The sequence below is a fragment of the Pituophis catenifer genome, unplaced genomic scaffold (genome assembly GCF_029215685.1).
Source record: "Pituophis catenifer annectens isolate HBS135680 unplaced genomic scaffold, rPitCat1.0.hap2 SCAF_2, whole genome shotgun sequence".
In the NCBI taxonomy this organism is placed as follows: domain Eukaryota; kingdom Metazoa; phylum Chordata; class Lepidosauria; order Squamata; family Colubridae; genus Pituophis; species Pituophis catenifer.
The window spans coordinates 274600804-274614207 of NW_027256882.1; the positions used below are offsets into that span (position 1 = coordinate 274600804).

At 40.9% G+C, this 13404-nt stretch overlaps 1 protein-coding gene across 1 annotated transcript in view; it reads left to right on the plus strand.

Moving 5' to 3' along the window:
- Nucleotides 1-1314: 1314 nt before the first annotated feature.
- The window catches only part of FYB1 (FYN binding protein 1), a 65199-nt gene continuing 53109 nt past the window's right edge, over nt 1315-13404 (plus strand). Inside the window, exon 1 of the mRNA XM_070934563.1 lies at nt 1315-1428. Within this exon, the coding sequence (XP_070790664.1) occupies nt 1315-1428 (114 nt within the window). The remainder of the gene's footprint in view (nt 1429-13404) is intronic.

The following is a 13404-nucleotide window of genomic DNA, read 5'->3' on the forward strand; positions in this document are numbered from 1 at the left end:
TTCCTTTCCAGTAAAAGTCCGGGATCAGCTGGGTAGAAAATCAATTACAGCCTTGGCATTCATAACAAAGCTGATATATCTGCATGGTAATATTTTCACAGTGAAGGATGGTCATAGGTGTAGAAATCTCCAGTCCTTGAAAAGGAACATTGGTGTCTATTTTTTGCTCTGCTTGATTAATAGCTTTTATGGCTGTATGCTAATTAGAGCCCATTTCCATTTGCTGGAATTGTATGAAAAACACCTTAACTACAGACAGAGCTTCTTTTTCTCTTCAGCCTGTCACGTGCCAAAGAATGAGACTCTATGCAAAAGCTGGAAAGAACACGTATTGTTTGCGACATAATGGTTATGTTGTTTTAACTGTAAAGCAAAATGAGCTATGCAAAGTATTAAAATGGCAACAGCTGGGAAGATGCAATACATTTTGACACTGAAAGATTCTGAATTTCTGAAAGCAGAATAAAAGGCATGGAAAGGCTGTTTGACTTGGTATGTGTGTATCCAGGGGTGGGCTGTTGGGGGTTCGCAGGGGTTCGGGAGAACCTCTATCTAGGATTCTGTGCAGTTCGGAGAACTCCCAAATCCCATTCCTGGCTGGCCCTGTCCACCACATACCACCCCTCCCAGGAGTCTCCACACAGCCTGTTTTGGATACAGGTAAGTGCAGGGTGCGCACAGAGGCTCAGGGAGGGTGAAAAATGGGCCTACCGGAAGTTTGAGAAGGCCTCTGGAGCCTGGGGAGGTCATTTTTGCCCTCCCGGAGGCTCAAGGAAAGCCTCCGAAGCCTGGGGAGGGCAAAAACACCCCCTCTCCTCTGTGGTGCAGGATGCTGACTAGACCACACCCACCATGGCCAGCAACTGGGTAAAGAACCCCTTGCTAAAATTTTTGAAGCCCACCCCTGTGTGTATCCCAAATAAAAATATTCCAAGTGGCAGATCAATTAGGTACATCAAAACTGTGTGAAATTGGTACGACCCAGCTTGATGCTCGAAATGAAGTATCAGAAGCAATAATGCTGTGTCTTGAAAAGTGTGGTGGTGGGGCCAGTCTGCCTCCTTTTCACTTCTGTATGTGAACAAAGGACATCTGAAGAATCAGAGAAAGAGCTGAAGTGGGATGGCTTCTCTGTTAATTCAAAGCATCCCCACTGCTTTGCTTTGTAGATCTGCTATGAGTGGTCCAAATTTGTCCACCCCCACTGAAGGTTTCATAGTCCTAATCTTCTCTACAGTTTCTGTCTTCCCCAGTTTTATCTTGTTCAGTAAGGCTAAGAGTGAATGATCAGCCTAAAGTCATTCAATAGATTACATGGCTGAGGAAACAGGGGAGAGTGCAGCTTTGCTGGTTCTCTTGGAGGTCTTGGCAACTTTTGATACTATTGCCTATGACCGTGATGGCGAACCTATGGCACACGTGCCCAAGGTGACACGCAGACCCCTCTCTGCTGGCATGCATGCTGTCGCCCCAGGTCAGATCTCCATGGCGTTGCTTTCATGAGCTTCTGTTTCCCTTCAAACAACTAAACAGAAGCTCATAAAAGAAAAAAATCTTACCTCTTGCTGCGCTGCCGGTGTTGGGATGCTCCACCTGACCCATTTTTTTTTCTTCCTTCCCTCGCAAAGCAGAGATTGGAGAGAAAGGGAATGTAAGAGAATGTTTTAAGAGGTAAACCTGTAGTACATTTTATTTGTTAGCTTATCATTAACATCATCCTTATTTTTTATAAATATTACTTGCATATTTCCTCTCAAATGAGTATGGAACAGTCTCCACTGAAATAATTCACCATAAAATAAATTCTAAATAATAAAAACAATAGAACATTCAATCAAATATACATAATTAACACTATTCATCATAATTAGCTTTTCCCCATTCCTTAAACTGGCAGAAAATTGCTCTCACATGATTTTTGTTGTCTCCCTTGGCAATCCCTATCCTACTTCCTATTGCCTCTATTTCAGTCTTCCCCAACCTTGGCAACTTTCAGTTGTGTGGACTTCAACTCCCAGAATCCCCCAGCCACTATATACCCACATATCTAAAAGTTGCCAAGACTGAGAAATATTGTTCTATTGTGATCATGCATTCTACTTCTGAATAATGCTGCCCTGATTAGGAATGTGCAGCATATGATAGGCAAAGAGATTGGTTCAATTGTCCAGCTTTGCTCTCCTCGTCTGCATATCATCGGATGGTGAGAAAAACACCCACCATTCACAATCCTGCAGCAGGGATAGCTCAGATCTGATTGGAAGACATGTTGTTAAAGCCCTTCCCCGTTTGCATCTAACTATAGTACAAATATGATCTAGTAATACTTTTTTTTCCTGCTCTTCTCAATGGTTTCATCATGTCTACTGAATACGAATGAAACAGATTTAAATTATCCTTGATAGGATCACATTTAAAGTAGTATTTTCCTATCTCTTGACACCATCAAAGGTATATACAAAAACTGTAAAGTTTTGTCTTCTGTTCTGGACGGAGATTAAGTCAAATAATAGGCAGTGACTGAGAAGGAAGCAGAACTGTGACTGGAAATAAGGACAGCGAATGTCATGGTATTATTGTACTCTGATCTCTTAATAAGAAATGGATAATGTGAGAGCTCAATAATCAGAAGACATCATCTAACATAGCAACTCTTTCACCTATATAAAGGATGTTTGGGCAGTTGTCCTGCAAAGGTCTGTAGATCTGAAGCTCTCTACTAAAACCAGATAGTGTGGGAATTTCTATCAAGATACTCAGTGTGCAAAACCCAAGGGTGATTTAGATACTACAGATCAGATCTACTGAGGAACTTATACACTGAGTATTTCAGCTCATCTTAGCATACAGCATGGATGGTATTGGGAGGAATCGATTTGTCTTATTTAGTTGTCTTCCTTAATAAACACTGTGCTGCATGCTACAATTTCTGGACCATCTTTAAGGATAGGACCATCTAGAAGGCATCTTTTTTTGAGGACACTTACTGCTTTGACAGTACAATTCTTTTCCCTCTCACTCTCTCTAACCACAGCTTCCTGCTGGCAATGACAATTTTTAGGTTTTATGGGTATTTTAAGACAGGGTGCCCAGAAAAGCTTCCTGTATAAAAATGTATTTGAAACGCTAGCTCTAGTTAGTTTTTCAGTGAGAACTATCCCTACTACTACTTCTATGACCAGCTACCCATGTAGTTTCACTGCACTTGGTTTATTTAATAAGAGATGTTACCAGTATAAACATATAATAAAATAAAATAAAACACAAAATAAACACAAATAAAAATACAGACCAGAATCTAGAACAAATCATGCTTGCCAGGGGTGTTAACTCAAGGCCCGTGGGCCGGATCTGGCCTGTGGGGCCGCCCTGTAAACAGTGAAGGACCGGCTAGGGGTGCCTCTGACGGAGAAAACAGAGCTCGGGGGCCCTCCCAAGCTCCCTTTTCGCTGGCAAAGGGTTGCAGGAGGCCGTCGCAGTTGGAAACAGAGCTCAGGAGCCTGTTTTCACTGGCAGAGTGCTTGGGTCACCACAGGTGCCCCTACACGAGTGATGTTGAGCTGGCCACACGCACCCCAAAGTTCTGTGCAGAAATTGCCTACAAACAACCCCAAAGTTTTTATCAAAACCTGACATCATAACTTCATGACCCTGCTATGGTCATGAAACAGCAACACCTGTGGAACATGACTCTGGAATGGGAATTAGAAGTCTGAGATTTTCACAATAAAAAAAGTTTTGTAGCTACATAAAGATTCCCACTTCACCTTTATGCTCCTTGAAACAAGAATTTTAAAAAAGTAGGTTAGCCCAGAATATGCTTTAAACCCAGTGGTGGGATTCAGCCAGTTCACACCACTTCGGGAGAACCGGTTGTTAACTTTCTGAGCAGTTTGGCGAACTGGTTGTTGGAAGAAATCATTAGGGCAGAGAACCAGTTGTTAAATTACTTGAATCCCACCACTGTCTAAACCTCTAGACCAGGGGTATCAAATTCAAGGCCCGGGGACCAGATGCTGCCCACAAGGTGCTTAGATCTGGCCTGTAGGGCCACCCTGGAAACAGCAAAGGACCGGCCCGCGGTGTTTCTGCCAGTGAAAATGGAGCTCACAAGGGTCACGTGCGGCCCTCCCGAACTCCATTTTTGCTGGCAGGGGGTTGCAGGAGGCTGTCCCAGCTGAAAACAGAGCTCAGGAGGGCCACATGTGGCCCCCCAAACTCCGTTTTTGCTGGCAGAGTGCTCAGGCCACCACAGGCACCCCAGACATGAGTAACGTCATGCTGGCCACACCCACCTTGGCCATGGCCACCCCAGCCCCCGAGGTCAAACACAACCCTGATGCGGCCCTCAATGAAATCGAGTTTATCGATATGTATGCATATAGGGGGAATAAAATTGAACTGAATTGTAATTGGATCAGTATCCTTGCTTGGAGAGAGAGAACTGGTTTGAAGCTGTACTTTACATGGATATATTTCTATTTTTCCTTTCCTAAAGTGATAAAATAAAAGCAATACATTAATCCATATTTGAATTAAAATGACTACATAGTTGCTTAAGATTTCACTTCTTGGTTCGCCTTCCCAAAGGGCTTTGTTACTCAAGCTGGTAGATAGAAAGTAGAACTAAAAGGAAGTTTCTCATTTGTCTTTTTTTTTTTTTTACCAGAAATGATTTTTATCATTTTGTAGCTTGTGCTACAATAAGGGCAATGATATGCAACTTCCTGAACAATTCAGTTGTGGCTGGGACATAGTCCTCAGCGTGCAAAATAAATAAATGAAGAACAGTAGCTGCTGCTTCTCCTTTCAGAGAAATCACATGGGCCCAAAGTTTATTCCCAGGCTCATGAGCAGTGCAAAGAGTTTAGTTCCTTATTCTTTTTCCCTTTCTTGCCATTCTTACCCAATAACTGGCAAATACAGTAACAGAGCCTTCCTTATCTCTGTGCCCTTAAAATTAACTGGAGCAAAGGGAAATTTCTGCTTCAGAGAAATGGGGAATTTTCTGCTAAGGCCAAAGATAATGTTTGCAGAGTGCGTAGATTTTGACCATGCAAATCCACACACAAGAATGTAAAAAGTCAATGGTGTCTGCTCTGTTTTCTCAAGTAGAAAGTACCTAAGAGAATTTACTTCCTTTATTCACAAATAAAAGGAAGGACTCGCTGGAGAAGAGCCTAATGCTGGGAACGATTGGGGGCAAAAGAAAAAGGGGACGACAGAGAATGAGGTGGCTGTATGGAGTCACTGAAGCAGTAGGCATGAGCTTAAATGGACTCCAGAGGATGGTAGAGGACAGGAAGGCCTGGAGGAACGTTGTCCATGGGGTCGTGATGGGTCGGACATGACTTCGCAGCTAACAACAACAACAAATTCACAAATAAACTAAGAGAACAAAAGTGAAAGAAAACAGCAAATAGCTCTGTAAATTATATTAATCCATCAGTTACATCAGTTCTTCTTTGAACTATATACAGGTAGTTCTCCACTTACAACAGTTCATTTAGTGACCTTCAAAGTTACAACAGCACTGAAAAAAGTGACTTATGACTGTTTTTCCCAGTTACAACCTTTGCAGCATCCCCATTGTCACGTGATCACAATTCAAATGCTTGGCAACTGGTTCATACTTACGACGGTTGCAGTATCCCAAGGGTCATGTGATCCCCTTTTGCGACCTTCTGAGAAGCATAGTCAGTGGGGAAACCAGATTCACTCAACAACCGTGTTGCTAACTTAACAACTGCAGTGATTCACTTAACAACCGTAGCAAGAAAAGTCGTAAAATGGTGCAAAACTCACTTTACAAATTCTCATTTAAACGCAACAGAAATTTTGGGCGCAACTGTGGTCTTACGTTACCTGTACTATAAGTCTAATGTAGTTAAGAAAGTTTATTTCTAACTCCAGCATGATGTGCAACCCCAGAAAGGAGGCCAGGTTAGAGGCGAGGAACCCCTTTAACACCAAAGTTAAACCTCGTTTATGATGAGTATTACAAGTAATCTCCACTTCAGTCTTTAAGGCCATCAACTGTGTAACCACTCAAACTAGAATTATTAAACGTTCTACGTTTTCACAAGGAAGCTGTTAACATCTCGTTAATAATGCAGCAAAAGCTACATCGATTAATGTGCACTGCAGGACGCACTTATTTTGATGTGAGAAAGTTGCTTACTGCTTCAGCCTTGAAATTCATGCTTATTTCACTTCCGAGCAAGCTTTGAGCAAAGCAGTTCAGACATTCCTTGGCACAGTCTCCTATTTCAATGAAAGGGCAAGGAGGCAGTTAAGCCCAGGTGTTCAGCATTAATATTCCAAGATTAGGTCATATTTTCTAGTCTTATCAAAAGAAACGACATAAAGATACCATAAATTCATGGCTTATTATCAGGGCTAGTTCCAGAAAAGTGCTCAGTATTTTTCATTTTTGGACCACCCTCGATGTAACTTCGTTTGTGCTGCTTCAGGTTGTGAAAACAACATCTTCATTTAGGCTAAACCCAGCTGCTTAAACAGAGTCTTCTAACCATGTTATTTTAAGGGGAAAAAAGCAATTTATCTCTTAAATTGCTTTTATCCCCTTGGTGCTGAAATAAGCCCAGGCTATAGTACCAATCTGTCCAGATCAGAAATGTTCATCTCTAATATACCATAGTTTCTTTTTACTCTAACATTCTGGCCATGGGCCTATCCCAGGGGTGCTATTCAGCAGGTTCTGACAGGTTCTGGAGAACCGGTAGCGGAAATTTTGAGTAGTTCGGAGAACCGTCAAATACCACCTCTGGCTGGCCCCAGAGTGGGGGAGGGAATGGGGATTGTACAGTATCCTTCCCCTGGAGTGGGTTAGGAATGGAGTTTTTGCAGCATCCTTCCCTTGGAGTGGGGTAGGAATGGGGATTTTGCAGTATCCTTCCCCTGCCATGCCCACCAAGCCACACCCACAGAACCGGTAGTAAAAAAATTGAATTCCACCACTATCCCCCGAATGTGCAGGTAATCCTCAATTTATAGCCATAATGGAGCCTGTCCATTGATAAGTTGTAATGGTTGTAAAGCAAAGCATCATGTGACCGACTTGACTTTTATGACATTTTTTGCAATGGTCATTAAGCGAGTCATTATGATTATTAAGTGAATCCATGGTTATTAAGCAATGCCACAGTTGTTAAACAAACCCATTGTTTGCTATGGGCATTTTTTTTCCAAAAACCAGAAGTAAATGCTGATCACCGGGCATCAAAAACTGACCTGAAGATACGAATAATCAGGATTTCCACAATAAGCTATAGAGATGTCAAGATAGACATTTCATTTTTATGTCAGTTGATAAATCTTCTGTGGAAAACCTGGAGAAATGTCCCTCACGGATTTCATTTTTAGCCTAGTGGAGCAATAAGACAAAACTTTTGCAGTGTCAAAAGTTTTTAAACGCTTCTTGACAATGAAACACTGTACAGTTCTGAGGTTGATAATTAAATATCTCATTGGTCCCAGAGACTGTCAGTCCTCCCAAAGGTTTTGCAGCCATCCAATCTCCAAACTCTGCCGAGCCTTCTAGAATTGCCAGGCTAGCAATTACAGATATCAATTCAGGCCACTCCTTCCCCCGTTTCTCTGATAACTCCACTGCACACATATGCCTAGGAACTGCAGGAAAGCTAGCCAGCTCTATACCAAGCAGTCGTTCCCAGCTGGTTGAAAGGTATGTACAACTTTGTGTGCCTCGTTTATTTGATTTGTGTGCCTGGTTGATTGATTGATTGATTTGATTTATTTGCACCAAATATTTGTGCCTTATTTATTTATTTATTTGATTTACTGTATACAGCTGCCCATGTTATACAAATGACTCTGGGGTGCTTACAAGATTAAAACAGGCAAGATGTCTTCTCTGGTGGTTTGTTCTCCTTAGTTGTAAGTACAGGTAGTCCTTGAGTTACAACAGTTTGTTTAGTGACTGTTCAAAGTTACAACGGCACTGAAAAAAGTGACTTATGACTATTTTTTCATACTTACGACCATTGCAGCCTCCCCATGGTCACGTGATTTACATTCGGTTGCTTGACAACTGGATCATAGTTATGACGGTTGCAATGTCCAGGAGTCATGTGATCAACTTTTGCGACCTTCCGACAAATAAAGTCAAGTCAGGGCTTGGAAGAGCCTTGGTGGTGCAGCGGACTAAAGTGCTGTTAAGTAGCACTTAGCTGCCAGCTGCCTGCAATTACTGCGAGTTCAAATCTCACCAAGCTCACGGTTGACTCAGCCTTCCATCCTTCCGAGGTAGGTAAAATGAGGACCCAGATTGTGGGGGCAATAAGCTGACTTTGTATAAAAAAGAACACTGCTTAGGGGGGGCCAAAAGCCCTACTAAGCAAGTATATACAAATGTATGAAGGCTATTGCTTAACGCATTGTAAGCCGCCCTGAATCTCCGGAGAAGGGCGGCATATAAATCGAACCAATAAATAAATAAATAAATAAATAAATAAATAAATAAATAAATAAATAAATAAATCGAGAATCCAGATTCACTTAACGACTGTTTTACTAATTTAACAGCAGCAGTGATTCACTTAACAAATGTGGCAAGAGAAATCATAAAAAGGGGCAAAACTCACTTAACAAATTTCTCATTTAGCAACCTAAATTCTGGTTCAATTGTAGGCGTAAGTCGAGGACTACCTGTAGTAAACCCAAGCTTTCCTGGAATGGATTTTTCCAAGGAGATAACCTTCCTCCTCCTTGATCCCATTACTTTCCCATTCCATACTGGAATTCCAGTATGGAATTATACATTCCATAATGGAGAAAATAGCTCAGGAATAAACATGTACATTTTTTTAAAAAAAAAAAAATCTCAGCCACTGTTGTTTCTCATCTATACAACACATTCCAACAAAATGGATACTCACACAACTTTATCAAAAAAAATCCCTGACCACTCAAACCAATACAGCACAACCAACACAAACCCTAAAAAGAATTACACTACCATACATCAAGAATATCTCAGAAACCACAAATAGACTACTGCAATCACATGGAATCGGCATAGCACACAAGCCAACTAAAGCCATTCGAAACATCCTAAGCAGACCAAAAGACCCAGCAATCTCAGAAGGAGTCATGTACCATATACAATGTAAGACAGTGGTGAAATCCGAGCTGATTTGCTATCAGTTTGCTGGCCACACATGCATGCTGTGCGCAAAACTCACGCTGTGTGCGCATGCGCAGTGCGCACCAAAAGGAGGCTTGGGAAGGTAAGTAGAACAGCGAGGGAGGGATCAGCTGTGGCGTGCAATTTAGCTTTGCTAGAAAGCAGGATTTCCTGCTTTCTAGGAAAGCTAAACCCCGCTGCACAGCTGATTGTTGGAAATACCGGTTCGGAAGAACCAGTAGCTTTTTAAACTGCCAGTTCAACCGTCGGTAGCTTTTTTTTATTACCGGTTCACCCAAACCGATAGTTTTTATCACTACCGGTTTGCCCGAACTGGAGTGAACTGGTAGCATTTCACCACTGATGTAAGAACTGCAACAACCATTATAAATAAATAACTTTATTGTCATTGTATGTGTATACACAGTATACCCATACAACGAAATTCACTTAACACCCAAAGACAAGGTCCAACATACATAACAATCCCCAAACACACTCTCACCCACCACAATTCCCCACCCCTAAACCACCCAAACATCCACCCAACAGACCAAGTAATGCTGTCCAACAGCTCACTGATGGTGGCCCTTTAGTTCATTGTTGAGCGCAATTATAGCTCTGGGATAAAAACTATTCAGAAGTCGTGTGGTCCGAGTTTTAATTGTTCTGTATCTTCTGCCAGAAGGCAGCAGTCCAAAAAGATTGTAAGCAGGATGGGAAGAGTCTCTGAGAATGTTATGCAACTTTCTCAAACAGCGAGATGCAAAGATGTCATCCAGGGCTGGTAGCTGGAGTCCGATGATATTCTGGGCAGTGTTAATGATTCTCTGTAGAACTTTTTTGTCCACTACAGAGATGTTCCCATACCATGCAAGAATGTCGTATGCCAGGACACTCTCAATGGTGCTGCAATAATAGGACAGAAGTAGATGCCGTAGGACAAACCGGCAGAAGATTGGCAGAACGCATCCATGAACACCAACTGGCAGTCGGAGGACATGATGAACATTCTTTAATTTCACAACATATAGACAGATTTAACCATAGTTTCAGTTGGGAAAATGTGACAATCCTAGACCACGCCAAGTCCAAAAATGCCAGGGAATTTCCAGAAGCCTGGCACTCTGGCAAATCAGTCATCAATAGACACATAGGCATTAACAACATCTATAGACTATGCAAAAAAGATAATCAACCAACCCAAAAGAGGGAAAAACTCCAGCCCCTCTCCATCAGTAATCAGCACCCAGCTCAGCATAGATTAACTCCAAGGTTAACTTCAGACCAACAATCAAGTAAACAATACCCCAATCAAGAAACTGCCAAAGAGCCACCAGTAAATAGCCCAAGCAAAGGATCTCTACAACCCCCACCCCCACACAGATAGGCAAGTCACCAGAATATGAACTGACAGCAAACAACACTCTTTACTAGCACTGATGATGTTACCTTGTTAAGTTAATGAAACATCTGCAAGAAAACAAACAAGCTCAGAGAGCACCTCATTTCAACCCTGAGCTACAAATATTCTTTTATTGGTTTCTCTAAGGCAGGGCTGTCCAACTCCTGGCCCACGGGCCGGATGCGTCACACACTGGCCACACCCACACTCATTTTAGCGAAGGGGGGGAGTCCCAATACGTCACGTGATGCCGCCATGACAATGTGAGTTTGACACCCCTGCTCTAAGGTTACGCCAGATGGATTTTGTAGTAACTCCAGGAAACCAAATATATTATATAGAAGAGCTATGGGTGTTATATACTAGAGAAAGCCATGAGGCTGATGGTGCACCACTGACTTTGTCCTGATCACTGAGTACACTACTAGCCGTATGCAGTGGTAGGTTTCAAAACTTTTTATTACCGGTTCTGTGGGCGTGGTTTGATGGACGTGGCATGGCTTGGTGGGTGTGGCTTGGGTGTGGCAGGGGAAGGATACTATAAAATCTCCATTCCCACCCCACTCCAGGATAAGGTTACTGCAAAATCCTCCTTTCCTCCCAATAAGCTGGGACTTGGAGGCAGAGAATAGATGGGGGCAGGACCAGTCAGAATTTTTACTACTGGTTCTCCAAACTACTCAAAATTTCTGCTACCGGTTCTCCAGAACTGGTCAGAACCTGCTGAAACCCACCTCTGGCTGTATGGCTGTATGGTTTAGCAATGGATATTCAGATCCCAATTATGGTCATAAGCTGAGGACTAACTGCATTGGGTGTGAACTTTTGAGATGAAGAATCCTATTTATTTGCTGGGTTGGTTGATTTGCTATGAGGACTTACATATGAAATTCTGAGTGGTCCACATACCCTTGTAGGACAAGAAGGTTAACAACGTTAAATCACAGGAACAAAAAGAGCAATTACAAAAAACAAAATCGTTGTAATAGACTATGCCAAGAGGAATAGCAAAACACAAAATCAATTCTCAAATGGGAGGTCTAGCAAATCTGCTTCCGTGACCTCCTGAATAGCCACAACATTTGGCATTCCAAAAAAAAACCCAACAACCCAACATCCTAACCTTGGATGCAATGTTTTCCATGGGAGGACTGCAACCGAAAGTCTTGTCTCCATTATCACTTTAGATTAATACTTCCTCAAAAGGGGAGAAACCCAGATCTACTCTTCCAGATCTTATACCACAGCTCCTTGCTCATTTATTTATTTATTTTTATTTATTTATTTATTTGTTTGTTTCCATTTATATACCGCCCTTCTCCAATAGGACTCAGGGCGGTGAACAGCCGAAATAAAAACAGAACATACAAAATTTAAAAGCAGTTTAAAATGATTAATTTTTTTTTTTTGGCCATAATTTAAAACAACCCAATTTAAAATTTAACTCAAAACTGTGGGATCAAGCCAGCCCAGCTCATATGCCTGGAATGTCCCTACAATCAGAGCTTATATTTACATTTTGATGGTTCCTGAAGAGGAGTACTGAGGAAGACTTTTTAATTATAACTCATCTTCTGAAGCAGTTCAGCTGCAGAGGTTTTTTTAGTATACCACAAACTGCTTACTGAAATGTGGAGTAAATGTGCAAGTGCAAGATATTTCAAACCTAACTCAACTACATCAGCAAAAAAAAATGTGGCATGATAGGGGAAGAGACAATAGGAAGTGGAAAGTGTCTGGAGAACAACCTGCACTTTTAAAGGTATATGGCATATTATTTTTCAGTCAGCCATGGGGTTTAGGTTTTAGAGCAGAGATTAGGAATCTGTAACAGTGTAGAGTTTTTTATGAGTTGGGCAGTATTATAAATTTTGTAAATATCCTAATAGTTCCAGCCAGATCCCCAAGACTCCTTTATATTGTGCTACAGAATGTTCGTGAATTCTACTTTAGCAAACCATTTCCAGTACAGCACGTTATTGCAAATTATATTATTTTAAGAGTGATCCAAGAAGCAAATACTGTATTCAAAAGTATATAAAAAGGTGTAATGTAACAGCAGGACACTGAGTTCTGTTTTCACTATGCTTCTTTTTATATAGAAATTTTGTAAATTTTGAAAGGTGGTGATATATCACCTCTCCTTTACTTCCTTTTTTTTTAATAATAATTTTTATTATAGTTTTTCTTTTTCATAACTCTAATACATAGTCAAACAGACAGTGTCATTTTTCTATACTTTGGATTACCAATTCATGTAATATATACATTATATATTTTAAACTGGGATGTCTTGAATTATCTAGGACCAGAGTGTTTAGTATATTTTAATTGGTTTTTTTTAACGTTTGTATTATATGTATTTTTATCGTTCGCTGTTCACCGCCCTAAGTCCCTCAGGAATAGGGCGGTATATAAATTTAATAAATAAATAAATATACATATATATATATATATACATTTAATGTCTATTCCTCAAATTCCTTGTGTATATTACCTATTTTTGTTTCTGTTGTCTATCCACCTATACCATTTTTCCTAAACCGCATAATATTCCAAATCATCTTTTTTTTTTTTTTTAACTCTAGGGTAAGTTTGTTCATTTCGGCACATTCATATATTTTCTGGATGATCAATCCCTCTGGTGGTATGTTGTGTTCCTTCCAATACTGTGCAAACGCAATTCTTGCCGCTGTTAGTATGTGTAGGATCAAATATTTTATTTTTTTTTAATCAAATTTAGTTTTTAATCTTCCCAGGAGAAATGTTTCCGGATTTAGTTCAATTTGACAATTTATTAGGTCTTGTAGCCAACCTTGTATCTTGGTCT